At 31.9% G+C, this 19,230-nt stretch overlaps 1 protein-coding gene and 1 long non-coding RNA gene across 5 annotated transcripts in view; one reads left to right on the top strand and one right to left on the bottom strand.

Annotated features, from left to right (window-relative positions):
• LOC135122845 (uncharacterized) overlaps window positions 1-11,994 on the bottom strand; it is a 65,133-nt gene extending 53,139 nt beyond the window's left edge. The window contains exons 1-3 of the long non-coding RNA XR_010279470.1: window positions 11,718-11,994; window positions 3,863-3,943; window positions 712-953 (exon numbers count right to left, since the gene is read on the bottom strand). This is a non-coding gene — a long non-coding RNA (uncharacterized LOC135122845). The remainder of the gene's footprint in view (window positions 1-711; window positions 954-3,862; window positions 3,944-11,717) is intronic.
• LOC135122843 (5'-AMP-activated protein kinase subunit gamma-2-like) overlaps window positions 1-19,230 on the top strand; it is a 120,944-nt gene that overhangs the window by 27,608 nt on the left and 74,106 nt on the right. For all 4 annotated transcript variants that reach the window (XM_064047296.1, XM_064047294.1, XM_064047293.1 and 1 more), the window contains exons 3-5: window positions 2,710-3,099; window positions 7,591-7,785; window positions 17,571-17,592. In XM_064047296.1, the coding sequence (XP_063903366.1) occupies window positions 2,710-3,099; window positions 7,591-7,785; window positions 17,571-17,592 (607 nt within the window). The remainder of the gene's footprint in view (window positions 1-2,709; window positions 3,100-7,590; window positions 7,786-17,570; window positions 17,593-19,230) is intronic.

A 19,230-nucleotide genomic window follows, 5' to 3' on the forward strand; every position in this document is an offset into this window, starting at 1 on the left:
AAGTGACTTCTGGTGAAAGGACGATCTTATTTGTTTTTGAGTAAAGTAGGAAGCCGCAACCATTAATTTCTCGTACACTGTTGCATATCACAATTGGAAAATACATGTTGTTATGTCACCGTTACCGCCGGGATGGATTAATCATGTTGTCACGAGGTATTTATACTATTACTCAACCATGTTAAGGTGTCAACTAATAGAATCAAACCAACGACAACGCGGGTGCGTTTAATATTGGTAGTATTGGTATGTTTTCACTTGTTTCAATGTTGTGTTGTTAATTCTATGGTGTTATAATATCAGGTGGCCAATTGCCTTCTCCATGTTTCTTGGCTTCAAAAGGTCAATTTACATCATTTTCTGAAGATATCACTTAAAAGCTAGTTTCAGTACAAAAAAATCTCTGTTAAAAGAAGAAGAAAATAATTATTGTTAAATTTTAAAATGTCTTAATATTTGTTGTGTATTATTTCTAGTTGATTTGATTCTTTTTGCCTGTGAGCCCTTTCAGGTGACGTAAATAAAGATAAAAATAAAAGAAACTGCAAATCTTTTAAAGTGCATCAACAATTTCAAGGATTCATGGACAATTTTCGACGTATAGCAGTCCACAAACTCTAATATTATATTGCAATGAGCGAACCATTATGTATAGCCCTTGTGGAGAAAAAAGACGTTTTTTTCAAGGTAAATTACCTGCAGAGCTCTTACCGAATTTTAAATCCAGGGACGGCTCATAAAATATTCAGTCCTCATCGCATTAGTCACTCCGGAGAACTTCAACTCCGGTCCAGATCGGGCGTTCACTAATCCGACACCTTAACTCCGGTCCGCGGTCATCTTTGCCCCTTGGTCATGGTATTAACAACGGTCCGGCAATATCTACCTGACTCGAATTACGCTTCTTGAGTGCGGAACCCGTTCAGTTCGTTTTGGATTAGGAAGCGAAGCACCTTAAAAATTGAATAATGGTTTATTTAAACAATATTGTGTGCATGGAGTTAACAAAATTTGATATAAATTATAATACTATCGTGATATATTTAAACGAGACACATCGTATACTAGAAATACGGTCTAACTTCTTTACTTATTACACGTCTACTTTCTGGCTTATATAGTTTCATGTTTGTTTCTATTTGTATGAATTTTAAAATTGGAATTTAAAAAGGAACAGCTAAATTTTAGGCAAAGTTTACAATAGGTGCTCTTATCAGTTTGGAGCGGAGTTAAGGCGAGGGATTAGGGCACTCCAGGTACCAGTGAAACGAGATATGACCTTGGATCGGAATTGAAGATCGCCAGTCAACATAGTAATAAAAAATATTTTGATTCATGTTTATGATTGTGTAATTACAATAATAAAAAGCCCAAATATATCTTCACAACAGTATGTTTGAATATTAAAAAAAAGTCACACAAATGTAGAAAAACACTGTACGGGACTATAGTATCAGTCTCAATACATTTTGAATACCCTGGTATTTAATCGGTTCCATAATTTTTGTATTTCTCGCTGTGGAAGATGTTTTCAGAGTACATACATCCAAATAAAATCACTAGTTCAGTTCTATGTCATTATGATAGTGATCCAAATAGCTACCGACGTTCCGATACTGCATTTTTCGGATTATCGTATTTAATTAGATTAATCTACCAGATATGTCTGTCATTGTTTTTGTGATATCTTAACTCAACAAGTTTGTTAGCCAATTTTGTTTGCTTATTTTTTAGGAGCACTGTATTACTTTTTTAACGTATGGCGATTGTTTCAATTTTGCGTTTACTCCGTCAATAGATAGTCAGTTAGATTTTATTATCTCGGGAAACCCAGTTAATTAACTTTGAATAATAATAAGTAATTAGATCAATTCATTAGTGATAAATTCTTATGTTGATGGGTTGGTTTGGGTTTTAGAATTTAAATACTGTGGGTATGTCATCAAAATATTATTGTGTAGTCGGCAATGATATTTCACGCATGTAAAGTGCGTTGCCTATGGTTGAATCTAAACAAGTTACACTGTATTCCTGTCATGTTTATAGATTGTAAAAATCATTAGTTTACGAGCCATGAAATTTATAGAGATTTTTGCAGTACTGCGAAATGCTATAATTTTTATAAGTATTCGACTTATTATCTCATTAGACAGCATTTCGTGATTCATACATTGACGTTTGACCAAATTTCACGATTTTAAAACTGTCATATCGTGGAAATGTCAGTATTATCGTTGAAGGTAAAGTTCCCATACCCCTAGCAAAATTCTCCGCTTTAATTGGAGCATAACCCGAGCGTTGATTGACAAACCATATGTTGAAAACATCTCCAAACAAAAAAATTAAAACAAAAAATTCCAACAAGTGCTCTAATTTGATTATTTGCGTTATAGTTAGCAAGTGTTACGTAAAAATTTACAAGCGAAGAAAAATGGAACTGTTCTTACCTCACACACAACCCACAACTGGGTTAATTCACTCCCAATGCAAGAACAAAGATTAGCATAAAATTTTTTCACCCGCCAACCAACCAACATTCACAATGTTGCCATTTTAACGCGTACTCCACGCGAAATAGTACCTTTCGTTTCTTGAATGCGCGCATCTTTACGATCGGGTACCACTGGTGCCCGACCTCTCCTTAAGTTGATACTTTATGGTAACGTAAGTTTCCATCTCATCTGAAGCTAACAAGATTTTCCGTTGCAGGAACTCGGCTCACAGCCCCTCCCAACCATCACCAGTGACGATGTCGACACCCAGTCGATGCCCCGGCCCCGCTCGGGAACGTGGGGATCCAAATCGGACAGCAAGCAGAAGAGCAAAGACGTCGCCAAGCCCAAGTCGAAAGAGGGTAAGAGCAAGCAGCCCAAGGAACCCAAGGGCGAGGGAAAGAAGGAGAAGAAGAAGGACAAACATTCGGGAAGTCGGAGCGGATCTGCGTCCAGGTCCAACTCCGCGGAGAGGCGGAAGTCGGGAGAGGATGTGCAGAGCCCCAAGAAGGCGGGGATGTTGGATGCTTTCAGAACTCGGTCGAACTCGGACGCTAGTAAGAAGAAGGGAAGCGCGTTTATGGCGTCAATGAAGAGCGCGATGTTGGTGAGTGCGAAATGATGTTTAGTGTAACCGTTGAACTATAATTTGGCTTCAAATAGGATATCTTATTTCATTTCCGGTTCAAGTCTCTTACGAAAAATTCAAATAGACTAATAACACGAAGAATAAATTGGTGGCAGAATATAAACAATCACACAATTAGTAATAATTTTCAGCTTTCTCAAATATTTCAAATTTTTGTGAGTATGTATATTTTTTTCGTTCATTGATCAAGCTGTTTCAATATTATACTAAATGTCAGTGAATATTTTACCTCTTGAATTAATCCTGTTAAGCTGACAATTTAGATCACACTGGAATACGCTTTTAATTTTTCAATAAATAATAATCGAACAACCGTTACACAACCGCCTCACGACGTCATTCTGACGTGACTGTATCACGTCAGGGTCATATAAGGTAACCTAAATAAAACAATATAAAAGTAAGTAATCCCGGTTCAACGTAACCTTTCGTAATTTGTAGTTAAATTGGTAGTTCAATGAGAACGAAATTCTAAAAAATATGCAATATCACGAATGAAGTTGCAAATTAAAGCTACCATACAAATGTAGAAACACAACATATTTTTATGTAAAAAAATATATATATATAAATTAATAAGCCAGATATCTCCTTTTCTTCGCTTTCAGTAATTTAACTGTAATCCACAAAATTTTCAAATGCAGCAAATTCTTCTCCCTCAACTTTAACCTTTAATCAACTTAATTACTATAAATAATAATATTTAAGAGTGTTTACTTACTTTAATAGAGTCTGACGACATTCTTGTACATGCCGGATGACTTATATCCGGTTTGACAGGTAGAATTCACCCGTTGTGTTCCTAAAATTGAAAATAATTTTGATTATAAATCTTGCATCTGAATTTAATTTCCTCATAATTAAAAATTACGCCGAAAATTATTAATATTTACAAAAAAAAACCCATCAGGTTTAGGCAATAAATCTGATTTATTAGTCGTTTATACCGATATAAATGACTAATAAGTGACAAAACTGATGATGTAGACAGATGTTAAAATATGAGTCACTAAGCGCGCGTTGCTCGATATCTCATTAATTATTCGAAATAGAAAAAAAAATCAGAGATCAAAGTTGTACAGTTGTTTGAGGACTATACCCTAAAATTATTTCGCTATACAGAGTGTTAATGTTTTTAAGACACACAACTTTTTTTTTATGAAACACCCTATATATTTTTACAGATTTTGATTGACTTACCCTTTAGGTTTTATAACGACGGTTTACGTTTGCAATTCCGATGCGACGTTGCCACGTTATTCCAGTTTTCTTTGAAATTTTTTGGCAATAAAAGGGTTCACAAAAAATAGCAATAGGTTATTTTTAAAGTCTGTACTGCAATATTTTGTGGAAAGATAAATAAAGATACGCGCTTTGTTGTGGCATTAACTAAATCAAATTTTAATTTACAAAAAATATAAAAAAAAATCAAAAACTACAATTTTCAAATATCCTTATTTCGGTTTCTTCAAATGGAACACTGTATTTGATTGCTCTATATTATCAATTTTTGTCCTCATTCTTCTAATTGGTCAATGTGTCTCTTAAAAAGTAAAAAATCGAAGTAACTTCACCTTTAAATATAGAAACTACTCAGCAAGAAAGAATGGGAATAAAAAATAGGAAAAGATGCAGTGATAAAATATAGGATGCTATAATTGAAAAAACTGAAATATCAATACTTGAAACTTGTAATAATTAAAACATTTTTGTAAACACTCTGTATCTGAAAATTTAAGCTCATTTATACCACAACAAAGCGCCTACCTTTCTTTATCTCTTCACAAAATAATGTAAGACGGACTTTTAAAATAACTCTACTGTGATTAATTTTAGAGTATAGTCGTCAAAGAATCCTATAACTTTTGAGATTGACTTTTTTTCTGATTCTAATAATTAATGAGATATCGAGGAATGCGCGTTTAGTAAGTCACCCTGTATAATAATCATCACCAAACATCTTACTTAAAAAAAAAAACAAATTAGTAACAAATACATCTTAGTAACGTTCTCTCGGTCTCAACGAATCGACCAAAAATATTTCAAAACTGCTTCCTGAAAGAAAAGAAATTTGGTAAAAATAATTTACGAGATCGTAGATTTTTTTAAGAATTATTTGAATTTAGAATGGTTTTAACCGTTAATGAAAAAATAATTTTACTTTAAATTTACCCAAAAATTTTGCCGTGTTGTACTTTTGTAAAAAATTACGTTGTAAAAACAAACAACAAAAAAAATTACCTTCAGTAAAGTGATATCATAGGATATTATTTTGTGGATTTTTTTGTTATTTTTTTTTTTGTACATAGATGATATACACCCTGTATTTGTATATTTATTTAAAATTGATGCGAAGATTTTTTAAACAGATTCTCCCCAATAGGTGCATCGTAGTTAATTTTTATTTAGAGAAAAATTTGTTTATCTTTAACATATGTATATCATTTCAAACGTGTAGATACTAGGTCATGGTCATAAATTTTGCCAAATGATCTTGTTATGTTTTCATTGTTTATTCTCTGATACTGTTTATGTAATACTGTTTTTCTACTTTAAATTAACGACAATTATTGCTTCAGTATTTTTTTATAGGTTAACAAATTGATTACAATTTTATAATATAATTATTTTGTGATTTTACAAATATCAGTCTAAAGGTTCTCACTTATTTTGTACAAAATTATGAAGTACTGACTTTCAGAGAAACATTCCACAGTGTCAGGCAACCAACAATACACTCCGTTTCGTCAAGCATGTATAGATTGTTACATAATATTGACTTCTCTTACCGTCTAATTAGCAAAATACAGCGAATTACTGTCGTCTGTGTACTAATTATGATTTGCTATTAACTATTCCTTGCATCTGTTGACCAATTCACTTTAATAATGATAATACTAATGCAATTTTTAGAAATATATAAACGGTTATTACTTAATGAAATTACAGTTAATAATTATTGTACAACTCTGTCAGTTTTTAAATTAATGTCAGATGTTTATATCTAATTCCAATGGTTACCACTCACTTCAGATGCTAAATAAGATAAATATTACCCAATTGTTTTCTTTAATATTTAGCTATAGGAAGCGATGGTGTGAAATTTAATATTAATAGTTGAAGCTAAGGAAAATTCCAAAAGGTATAGTTTAGGAATTGAATTAAAGGGCAGATGTCGCTTCAAAACAGTAGAAGAAATACTAAATTTGTTCTTAAATTTGCATGCCTAAATAAGTCTACTCAAAAATTCAGAAAATTGTACAAAGTTAGTAAGAAATTAGGTTTAATATTTAATATTTCAATACGTTAGATATTGTAAAATAGAGATTTCTCTATATACATATATTCAGATGAAAGAAAATCACGATGGTTACAATATTAAGAAAGATGTCTGGTGTAACAAGTGTCAGAAATTCCGTGGTTTAGCAAATGAAAGCACTTAGCACTTATTGATTTTTCACTATTGACAAAACAGTTAGATTAATTAGAAAATAGTTACTGTTACACGAGTGCAGTGTACACGTGGTGATCTGTTGGTTTTACAAAAAGTTATTGCTAGAGTCAACTTCAATTTTATCACCTTTACGTATGTTATGTACAGTACACTTTTTTTTCAAAAACGAAATAGAAAACTGCTGCTCATAGACGCTTTCTTTTTACCATTTATTAGCTCACGTGGACCAGTTATTTATAAGAATTAAAATTAATCATCATTTTGGAAAACATTAAATTGGTTTAGAAACGTGGACATAATTACCCATGATTTAATCTTCAAAAAATTATCGTTAGACTTTGGATTATAATAATATTTTGTTAGCAACTACTTTCACGCAACTCGAGATTTATTTTTATTACTTAGACGATTACTATAAAATTAATAAATACGTCCTTATGAATTTTCGCCGCCAAAATTTAATTCGGTAATGATTCACAGTAGTTCTGCCTTCAACAAGCCCTAATAAATACCGAGGAAATTGCGTAAACATACTGATACATTTTTTAGTATATGTACGTGGTCAGTTTATTACCGGCCTATTTTTAGAACTGACACCTGTGAAATGTGTTAAGAGTACCTATTGTGGCTTTAACTGTTTATTGATTAAAAATAATACCATCAAACCACGTGTTGCATTAAATTGCTCATACTTTCAAGTGGCAAGGCTAAAGGAACTGTATTTTTAGCATTAACCTCATTATGCTGTTTTGTAATTCTTGCAATCTGTCTTATGTCAGGAGGATGACAATGGAAATGAAAGATTAGCATGAGTAACAGTGATCTATTAAAAAGCCTGATTGTTTATGCAGCCATCCATACAGAATTCCTTAATTAAATGTGTTTTGTTGTACAGATAATATGTTAATTAGTTCATTATTATGCCTTGTTATGTCGAAGTCTTAATCTACGCTTTCTAGTCGTACGTTTTAGACTAATTTTGTCTGTTCTTTCAGCATACGGGTTTGATGCATACTCGTCCTAAAGCACCACGCGATGGATCTGCCCATCCCGTCCGAGATGGTAGTTCTCATACCCAGTATTACCATACTGTTACCGCAGCCTCTTCAAACAGAAGCCCCATGACGAAGGTTATGGATATATTCCGAAATAGGTCGCATGCTAGCGTACCTCCAGAAGACCGGCGCAAGGTAAGATAAGAACAATTGTCTGAAACCACCGTAACGTTGCTTTTGTAACGTAACTATAAACTAGATACGACTTACAGACGGTGGACTACTTCCACGTCGATAATTGAAATAATTCTGTTTTGAGTAGTATTTTTCTCCATATCGTACTCGTTATGTAAACAATACTAAGCAGTTTTTTTTTGTTTGGAATGGATACGTTACTGTTCAAATCAATCGATTTGATTAAGTTGCTATTTATGGAAGAAAATGTTAGAGAAGTAAAATAAAGCTTCAATTTGCCGATTAGTGTATTTCGTTTTTATAGACATTATTTAAGTAATGAGCGTAATCAGATTTAATAAAAAATATGTAAAACACAATGTCTAAGAAATTCAAACTAGTTTGTTTAATATAAATCTGTAAGTATTCTATTTTTAGAATATTATGACCATTAAAAGTCATATATAGAACTATACAATAATTATTTTGCACTTATTTACTGCGTACTAAAAGAAAATGGAGGTCACATAGTTTTCTTGAAAAAAAAAAAACGTGCGTGTAAAAAAATCGAATTATACCATCTTTTTTTGTCTAAAGCTTTACTAACTGCGAAAATTTTGTATATCATTAAACTATTTAGAAACTATACGAATACATTTTTTTCCTGTGCCTAAGAACGCTGGTTTAGCTGTTTTATATTTTAGTGATTGAAAATAAAAGAATTACAAAAACTGAAGTTAAACTGATTTTTGGTTTAATCTATGTTTGTATTTGTGTGTAAAGGTTATTTCTACATATCAACTGATCATGTTATAACTACTACATAAAATAGTGTACGAAAATGAATTTTTTTGACTAGCCGCAAACCGAGTTACGAAATCATTTGCGGGTGCCAGAGAGATTTCCTCAAAAAAAAATTCTAAAAACTGTAACTTACTATTTATAAATAGTCCAATCTAATATTAGGACATTATACTTTAACAATACATATAGTCCAACAAAAAAAATTTGAGAATTCTATGATAAATTTATAATTTTTGATGAACAAAAGTATAAAGTAAAAAAATTTGGTGTAAAGTTATTTAGTTAGAAGTTCGCTTGCTCCTTAAATGCAATCAAACAAATCAATTTTTTTTTATTATAAAGTTTGATTTTGCAAAATTTTATTTATTATTTTATGAAAAAAATTGATGTACCAGTGAAAATGTAAAAAAAAAACATTCACGAAGGGTGATATTCGAACCAATAGATTATACTGATAAAAATCAAGGCGAATTCATAAACCACGAGTAAAGTAATCGTAAAGAATTCGTTTCCTTGTACAGTTTTAGAATTCAGTAGCCACAATTAAGCACCAATAGTCCAGCCATTAATGTGGGACAAACCGTTTTTAAACTATAAAGGGTAGGACGTGCCAGCTTTGTCAAGACGGTTGTTTTCAGGAAACTGTTGCATTGGCAACTACAAATATCACTCCCAAACCTAACCCATACACCTGAACTTTTACAATTTTAAATCTCATCCTTTAATTGTAAATGGGACATTAATTTTCCATATTTTAATACACACTTAAAGACAGACGGAAACGGGAGACTTAATTTTTCGTATTCTATGCACCATGCAACGTTGAGGAGCTTGTTTAATATTTTCTCCATGTTTTATATGATACGAAAAAATTTAATTTCCTATTTTTATCTGTTGTTCTCTGTCATCTCTTGACGACTTTATTAGGCAGACAATCCCCGAAATTACTGGACTGATTTTTGTAAAATCTAAGATGTATGTGCGTTGTAAAATACTAATTTGTTGTAAAATCTTACAACTTACAATCACAATTCATCTGTTCATCCCTACCAAAAACTTAATGACGTCATTTCAAAATTTTTGCTATGTAACTCGTATTTAAGATGTGCAAAATAATAACTAATCCACATTTATTTTTAATCGTAGGTATGTAACTTTTTAGAAAAAATTAAAATTATGAAACAGAATTGAACAATTCTACCAAGAAACTATGAAGCCGGTTCGTCTGAAATTTTGCACACGGCGTAAGGTTGTCACGCACATAATAAATCATTAATTAAAATTCACCTACTCATCTCTTCCTAAAATTTAATGACGTCACCTCAATTTTTCGTCAGTAAATCTTGCTTAAAATTTATAATGTGACATGTTTACTGGGGAAACTATCCATGTGTACAGGGTTTTTTTATTGGAAACTATCACTGCTTTAGTGAAAAAAATCGCCTTTGTTAAAAATTGGTAAACAACGCATTTATTTCTTGCTACTACATTATTAACTCTGTATTAATTCCAATTTCGACTGAATGTAGAGGAAGTTATAATTCAGTTGTTTATATCTCTGTAAATGTAAATAATTAATTCTAATTATGGATGCGGAAGAAGAAAATATGGCATTGCTACAGATAAATATTGAAATATCGCATGTATATGTGAGAAAAAGTGACCATTTTTGTGGCTCAGGCACTTTACATATACTCTTTGCTACTTGCTATTTCCACAAGAAGCGTTTATCTATAAAATAATTAAATATTCTATTAATATCCGTCAAATATTTAAATTAGTGTTCTACATAAAAAAATCTTGTAGCCTATTTAAGCAAACTTTATCATAACCTTTGTTCTTTTCTTGTAGATAGCGTCGATAACCGCGCTTTTTCGTAAAAAAAAAGATATTTATTATCTTAGCGATGTTTATGTTTTAAATTTTAAAAAAATATTCCAATTTATAAATAAACCCCAGGCTAGCGCCTCAAAATTTATGGCCAGTTAATGTTCAATTTTTTTGTTTTATTTACGTAAGCTGAAATTTCTTATAGAATAAGTAATAACTAACACCTATAAATTTATTTGTTTATAAGCTATAAAAAATGATAGGTGTGGCAAAAGATTAGAATATTAGTTCGTACATGAAAATTCAAAATCATTTGATATTGTTTGTAAAATTAAAATTATTCCCACTTCTCTGTAAAGCACAACCTCCAAACCCAATATTTGTAAAGCAATATAACCCAGTTAAAACATATGTTTGCTTTTTTTAGTATAATTCCTATTTAGTATGTTACTTCAAACGGTGTCATCATTTTGCGCAGTGAATATTTCTGTACACGATTATATTATTTAAATTTGTAGTATTTTAATTTCCATCACAAAGCATATAATTTTTCCTGGAACAATTGTCTAGGATACTAGACAAAAAGCAGACATTGATAAAAAAATATATTTCATCAGTAACCCAGAAATTTTTAAGATTTAATTTTGCTTGAAGCTTTAAATACATAAATTTCTTTCCATATTTTGTAACACTTCAAGGGAAGCAAAAGCCTGCAACAATTTTTTTAAGTTACACTTTAAAGCTACACCAAATAATGAAATTCAGGTTCAGTATTTAAAGGAAAATCACTTAAAGTACTAGTCGGCAAAGATTTCATTTTTGATGTATTTTGGCAAAATATACGGTTGAAATAATGCACGATAACAAATTGGTTTCGAGATATATTTTTCGATAACGAGTTAATGCATTACTAGCTAGATGTTATGCAAAACACAGACAGTTATGTAACAATTTACAAATTTTTCCCGACATAACTGCAAATGTAGGAATGTTTTTCATTCCAAGTTCGGTATATCTTGATTTTTTAAATTAATGGTTCATAAATAAGTTTAATTATGATAACAACAACGAGTTCATGAACTCTACAGTTGTGTTTTTGTTTTGTTTAAGAAGTACGTCATTGTTAAGTCTGTCGAACAATTTTTTGTGAACCCGAAAAACCCCAATTTTGCCTTTATTATTAAAAAAAAAGACTGTTCAAACATCCAACCGGTACGTAAATATTTTCTAGATAAACTAAATTTGCAATTTCTCGCAATTTTTCGTGTCAGGTGACCTGAACACACTATCGCGAGTAATAAAATTGTACTTGTACTCACACACGTCACTCCTGTCTCAATGTTGAGCAATTTTTATGGTACATGAGTACCATGGGCACTAGAAACGCGATCGCATACCTGACCTGCATCAGACGATCTCGAGACGGCTCGAAAATTTCCCCTTTTGAAGCGCAAAATTGTTCGCGGTAATCCCACGTAAATATTTTGTTGTCGAGCACGTGTCATGTCACCTCGACAAAATAATTTATTAGTGGGAATATAAGCTTTTAGACGTCGCTCGACGAACGCCATCGTTTTATTGTCTCGGAGCTTGTACTTGGTGCATGTTTTTCGAAGACTGAGCGCATTTTGATTTGGATCGCGATTTTTTTCGTCGAGCGAGTGAAGTAGGGAGATGGATTGTGTTGCAGTGTCGTGTTTGGAGTTTCTATCATGTTAGTTATATCTGGAGACCGGTTGCGACGAGCGCGGAAATCGAAAAAGTGCCTTGTGCCGTGCAAAATGTATCTTGAAGTGCATCTGTTCCGGCCACGAGATCTGTCACATGTGTTGTTAGTACTGTTTTAATTGGATTCTTGATTAGAGCCAATTGTTTGGGAACGGTTAAATTGTTTAGTTGAAATAGAAGTATCCTGTTTATTGCGGCCTCGGTGGTTCCTACTTTTTTTCCGAAATTGTTCCAGAGCTTATTTGCTTTTCGACCGTTCTTACATAATCGGATTGATTGCTGTTTCATTATTACGGCGTTGTTAAAATTTGAACGTAAGTGCTTACGGTGTACCGAATTCATTAACGCTGAAGCATTTGTCAATCTTGTGATTTTTTCATATAATCAGTCAAGTGTTAAATTTTACTGGCGCGAAAACAATCACGGATTTGTGGAAACTCGAAAGGACACCATTCTTAGAACTAATAACACATATTCAGTTTTTGCCCAAGAAAAACCTACACTTCGTGTTAATAGTAGTTAATTGCCGTGACTTTATCACCGTAAAGCCTTTATTTTAATGCCTATTATTTGTATTTAGATAAGCAGTATTTTTTTAAAGATAACCGTTTGTTACAAAGTAAAAATTTGCGCTCACCGCCCGCCGTTTAGCCTCAAGATAGTCACAGTATTAAGGCTTAATACAATCGATAACACCTCATAATTTACTATTGTTTATGGCAAAACCCATTCCTTTGTTCCGCTGCCTAAATCCAGACTTGTAACTACGACCATTATAAATTTTTATCGTTTATGAAACACTCGTGAAACCGTTTTCAGTCGTTTAAGCACGCTACAATTTTTGACACTCGATTATTGGTGGCTGCGATCAGTGCCGAGTTACTTACAAATGTCAGGTGTAATCGACCTAATAAATCACCTTGCATAATCTAGGATTTGCGGTTTATCCACTAAAAGCTGTGTACACTGCACTTAAGTCATACTACTCTACTTAGCCGCTATTTACCCGTTCCCAATCCGGCTTTCTGAAAAAAGCTCGTTTCAGAAGTCCCACCGAGCGCGAGATCTCGATTGACCCTCTTCAGTGAAAAGTAAATGATCGATGAATTTTTATTTGTTTATTTTCCCAGCGTCAAGGAAAATTACCCAATCGACGTTTGATGTATCAGGTGCTTCTTGACGATTTTCAGTCATTCCGGTAAACATATCGGTTCGCGCAGTGAAGTTCTAAAAATGTAACTGAAAGTTGATGTGAAAGTGCAAAAATGGCTCAATATTTCCGGTGGATGAAAACTAAGAAGGAGGAGGTTCCGTTTGTTAAGCCTCGTAGTCATTCTTTGGATGCAAGAGGTTTGGACCCTTCTGATATTAGGAGACTGACTCTGATTAATGTATGAGTATTTTGTAATTGTAATATAAAGCTGTCTGGGACCTGTTAGGTGCAAGTATGCGTGTGGGTTTTCGTTTCTATTGTCTAACAGAAGTATCACACCTAAATGACCGCATTCGCTTGACCAGAGTTTATTGTGAAATCTTTAATCCGTTGTGAAAGAATGTGTTTTTTGTTAATGTTTGGAGGTGGAGGAATTGTAAGATGTAATTAACTGCTTAACTGGAAGAATGTTGCTTGTTGTGAAAATTTAATTAAGTGCACACTTATTGCACTTGTCCTAAAATTTAGGCTGAAATTTACGCAAGATTCATAACGTGTTTTATTTTTATTAAAGTTTGAAGTTGTAGAATTTTTTTCAATCGACGTAGTTTTTAGAAAAATTAAAATGTTCTCCAAGGTTTCACAGTTCATAGAATATGAAAATGCACATTTCTTATACTATATGCTTACTGGAAATTTTTTGAACGAATAATCTTTGAAACTATCGTATCGTTGTCTGAAATTTTACATGTGTTCTAAGAATTAAAAAAAAAAATCAAAGTTTACTCGAAACTGTGAAATTTTGATATATTTTTTTTTAATCGTGTTTTAAACCTAACGTTTGCTTTTATCTACCATTAATCAGAATACTTTGGGATTAACGAGGGTTTTAATTGAAGGTTATGATGAAACTGTCATATGATTGTTGCTACGTAAGTAACAAAGTAATAAATTCTTGAAATACACTTAAAGCAGAACCTATCAATTCCTCTCATAGTTTTCCAGTTGTCTGTGAAGTTTTGTCTGGAAAGATTTAACAGTTTTTATATAAAGTTTTGCTGGCTAAATGATCAATAATGTGGTGATAATATCTTGTCGATAATGTACGTAACGCTAAATTTGATTTATTGAAAGGATATAATGTTGTGAAAAATGTGACAGGTTTTGCAAATCTTCGGATTAATTTTATGGTTGGAAACTTACGTCGAAATGTATTTTTTCTTTGTCGAGTTTTGTGATTTTGAAAATCGCAAAAGATACTACGAAATTGAAATTAACCGTTTTTGAAATTGACATCAATTAATTTTTTAAATATTTAAATTACTTTTTTAGTTATTAGTGAAATGTATGTTTAATTTGACAAGCGAATTTTTCCCTATCTCATGTCAAATTGTAGGCTTTAAATCTAAATAACCTGAACAAAACTGTTGTGGAACTTCGAAGAATTATTTTCTATATTCACGTCGTTTTTTTTTATAAATTATATAGATTATGGAAAAGATTTTTGTAGATCTGGTCTTAACAATCTCTTCGATAGTAAAGCGCTAACTAAATTTGTCTTTTCGTTTCCGCGAAAAATGTGTTAAGTTTCCTCAAAATTTTGATAAACAAATCTTATCTAAAGCATGCAAAATAATATGTTCCATAAATGTGATTTATTAACCCATTATTATTTTTAACATGGTGCGTGTAGGTATTTGTAAAATTTTACAATTGGTCGTAAAAACGACAAAATGGATTTCGCTTATGTATTTAGAAAATCTCCTTAAAAGCATACACATAGCATTAACATAAAAAAAAAATCGTGAAATCAAATGTTGAATATAGTTTACTTTTAAACTCCTTAGGGCCATTTTTCAGTAGCGGTTCTTGATTATTTCTTACTGTTATTCATTTTGTCTTATTTCCTCCAAGAAAAAACAACTTCATGAAATTAACTTTTGATTTTTCTGTCATACAGTTGCTGCAATTTTTCTCAAAATTTTTAGTAGCGCGATTTCCAAATTAAGAAACTTGTTTTTTAAGTAGGCATAAAAATTTACTTATTTTTGTTACAAGCACCTAAAATGCAGTTTTCGTGGAAGTATCATTGCTGCTGAGTGGGCAAAAAGTTTTTTAGGTACGTGTTACAAGCAACATTTTTTAGTTAAAAGCTCCCAAAAACACCAACGATTAGCCCGCAAAAACTACATTTTAGGTACCAGTCCGAAAAAGATTCATTTACGGACTTCAATGAATCCGTAGCTATTTTTGAGCGTACATACTAAATGTTTGACGTGACTAATTACTGAATAATGCAAGAGTAAGACTTTTTTGCTTTAATACAACTTTTTAAAAAGTGAAAAAAATGTTGAATTCAATTCAAAATTTCTGTTTTTATTTTAAAGTGTTCCCTATTTGGAAAATCATTGTATACTATTTTCCTTACTTTTGGTTGAGTTCACTGTTCTTAAAAAATACATCTTGGGCCCTTAAATTTTAATGTTACACGAAGATATTTTGATGCAGAGTACTTTACAATTTTTCTTTAATGGAAAGCTTTGTATTTTATAGTGTTTTATAATTTACCTCAAATAAATATGTAAAAGAAAATTTTGCGTTCATATAAAAGTTTAGTCTAATAAATGTACAAGTAATTATTTTTTACCACCTTATATTAACACGATGAAAATAAATTGAGAGGAAAAAGATATTAAAAAAAAAAAAATTAAAACTTTCCCAGGCAAGTGACAAATTTTATGCAAAATCATACCTCAAGCACTAGTTTTTCTAGATGACCTCTTTTTCATCTAAATATGTCAGAGTACGTCTGTACACAGCGCTTTACCTTTGACTCCTGGGAATTTCAAAATATTTTAGAATATAACATCTTCGTTATTAAATGTTACGTTTTTTTGAACATAACCTTTTGCTATATGACACAACAGCAGTTTTTTAAAGAACAGTTTGTCGTCATGTTTTTAGAATTTTAGTGAAATTTTTCATAACGTATATTTAAAAATCAAAATATCTATTATTTATGGAAATTTCTAATGTAATGCACAAAATGATCTTCGGGAGGGGTTGAAGAAAGACAGATGAAGTGAATAATTTTATATAATGGATATTATAATCATATTATAGTTCAGCTGATTCCTTCAGAATATATTTCCACATCAAAACTATTCATTAAAACATTGCTGCCTGTAAATTTTAATAATAAATCACTCAGTGTTTTTTTTAGTTTTTATTGGCCATATGTTTCAAATTAAGATTAAAAAAAAAACAAAAACAAAAACTTAATTATGCTTTCAATGGGAGTTTTTTATGAATCACTTAAAAGTAGTTTCCGCAATAACAACATAAAAATTTACTTTAAAATATATATTGGATTTACGAGACCTTCATTGTTATCAGAAAACTTTGTTAATTATTGAAATTAAGTTGTTTAAACATTCCCGAGTTTTGTTTTTCCAAACCCAAGTTTGAATTATGGCTGCTAAAGTTATATTTCAGTTCTTTGAAATTTGGAACGAACAACAGAATTCTTGGAAGCACACAATACGTAGTTGCAGGAAAACATTTAATTTCGCAATTTTTGTCCATTTTTTTCCATAAAAAAACCTTGTCAATCGAGTCTTTAATGTTAATAACTTTGAATTACCACTGAAAATAATGGTTATCATTAACTAGTCGCCATGTTCTGGGGCGTATGTAATTTACGATTCTCGTTTATAGTGCAAAATAAATGGTATTTATCAGTTCCATTTCAATACTACAATGTGTAAAATTGAAAAATAACTCGATATCGATCGTGGAAGTAGTTGAATTTTCACCTTGGCATTGACTGTAAGTCGTTCAGATTTTCTTTTGGCTTAGTACATGTTTTTTATTTTATGAATTATGGATTTCGTGCAATTGCACGTCGTTAACTAGTTAAGTTGAAATAATAATTGAAGTACGTGCTAATTTTAAACCAGTAATTCTTCTATTTGTAGAGAAAACTTAGCAAATAATAATACGTTTTTTTTAACAAAAATATAGGAATTAACTCGTTTCATACTTACATATAAATTTTCTATATTTAGAGCTGTTTACTGCCCCTTAAGTATTGCACACTTATTTGCTTAAGACCAAGGTCAGTTGCAATAAAACCAACTCGAAAATTATGATCCTGCATTGGAAATTGTTGTGTTTATTTATTTCAAATGATGATAAAAATTCCCATGGGAGTGTAAAGTACGCAATGATCTAACTTCAAACAAAGTTTGCATAAATTAATAACTAATACCTGTTTTTTTTTTTGTTGCAGAAGGCTGCCCAACAACTAGCTGGTGAGTACAAATAGTCCTTGTTTTCAATAGTTGTTGATAATAATAATGTTCAATGATAATAAATAATCGTGCGTGGGAGGCTGCTCAACACACTCAAATTAATAGATTGCTGTAACGCACAAGTTTAACATTCCAGTCTGGCCAGTAGATGGCGTATCGTTTTATTTTCCGACGATCACGACGCGATGGTTTAAGCTTTACTTAAGACCATGATAAATCAATAAACGTAGACAAGATAACAACCGGTTAAGCCTTCGGCTAAAATCGGACGTTATTTTCATTTTCCCCTTGTATCGTAAAAGCACTAAACGGTTTGTTGTTGCTTTAAACGAGCTTGTTTGTGTCAGAATTGCGTTTGTTTTCCTACCATTGAGAGAAAAATCCTGGCAGAAACCCGAGCTGTTTTCGCATGCTTTAACAGTTGGATTATTTTTGAAGTATCGAGGATTACTTCATCCGTGCAAAATTTTACATATCGCGTCGACTATGTAAATGAATATGAATTTAAAAATACGAAGCTTGGTCACGCCACGCCTTTGCAGGTATCTATCATTCCCGTCTCGTGAACGCTTCTAGGTCACGAGGATCATTCCGTCTTGCATTAACTACGAATTTATGACGTAAGGATGGTTATCGCACTGAATTACACTACTATGGCGAGCCTCCACGCGCCTGCGCCTTGTCAATCCGGTAGTGTAAATTCGCTATTTCCGGGCGGGCTCCGGACGCAATCGTAACCATATACACATGTGCGTGTGTTTATGTTATTGTTTTGCTTGGAGAACGACGGGAAACGAAATGGGCAAAATTTGGCCAGTCGTCTGAGCAGTTAACGGCAAAACTGTAGAGGAAAATTGTTTTGTTGGCAATAATGATTTTCATGTTTACTAGAGCCCAGCACACGCAAGGTGTCCATAAGAGGGTACAAAAAAGAGTAGTTCTCAAAACATTGATCTAAATACAATAATAGTAACTACTTGGTTTCTGAATGTAATAAATATATAGAATATGGCATATAATAACTATTTAAGGCAAAAACTTCATTTCGATTTGTTTTAAAAATAATTAAGTTACATGTCACAAGACCAGTGGGGTGCGATTTTGCTTCTCGATCGAAAAAGCTCGATAGCGATAAAATCTCGTTTGCTGATTGGTTGAGAGGCTGAGTTGGTGAGACATTTCTGGCACATTTCTCGATTCTGTCACGAAATCAAGTCTTCATGGAGTGATATTTTCTCGATAACTCTGAGTGAAGTGATAAATTTTGGAGACATAACCTCGAAATTTATGTCAAAATAGAAGTTCAAAATCGTAATTCTGAGTTATAAATTCTTAAAATTAAGGTAATTGTAAACTTTTGAGCATTTAATAAGCTTATACACAAAGAATAAATGCAAACTTTTGCATTTAAAGGTACGCAATAACATTTATGGCAAGTGAAAATTTATCACTTCGATCTAGAAACAAAATCGCACCTCAGACATTTTTTGGATTACTTCTAATATTATCCTGAGTCATTTTAATAAATTATTACATTTGGATAGATTTTTTAGATGTTTCGCCTTCTTAAATATTTTAAAATTTGTATCTTTCTTTTATGTCTCAGTCATAATGTATTTGGTAAAATGTAAAGTAAAA

Source organism: Zophobas morio, unplaced genomic scaffold, assembly GCF_036711695.1.
Source record: "Zophobas morio isolate AGI-343-1 ecotype UQ-CSIRO unplaced genomic scaffold, CSIRO_AGI_Zmor_V1 ptg000005l, whole genome shotgun sequence".
Lineage (NCBI taxonomy): Eukaryota > Metazoa > Arthropoda > Insecta > Coleoptera > Tenebrionidae > Zophobas > Zophobas morio.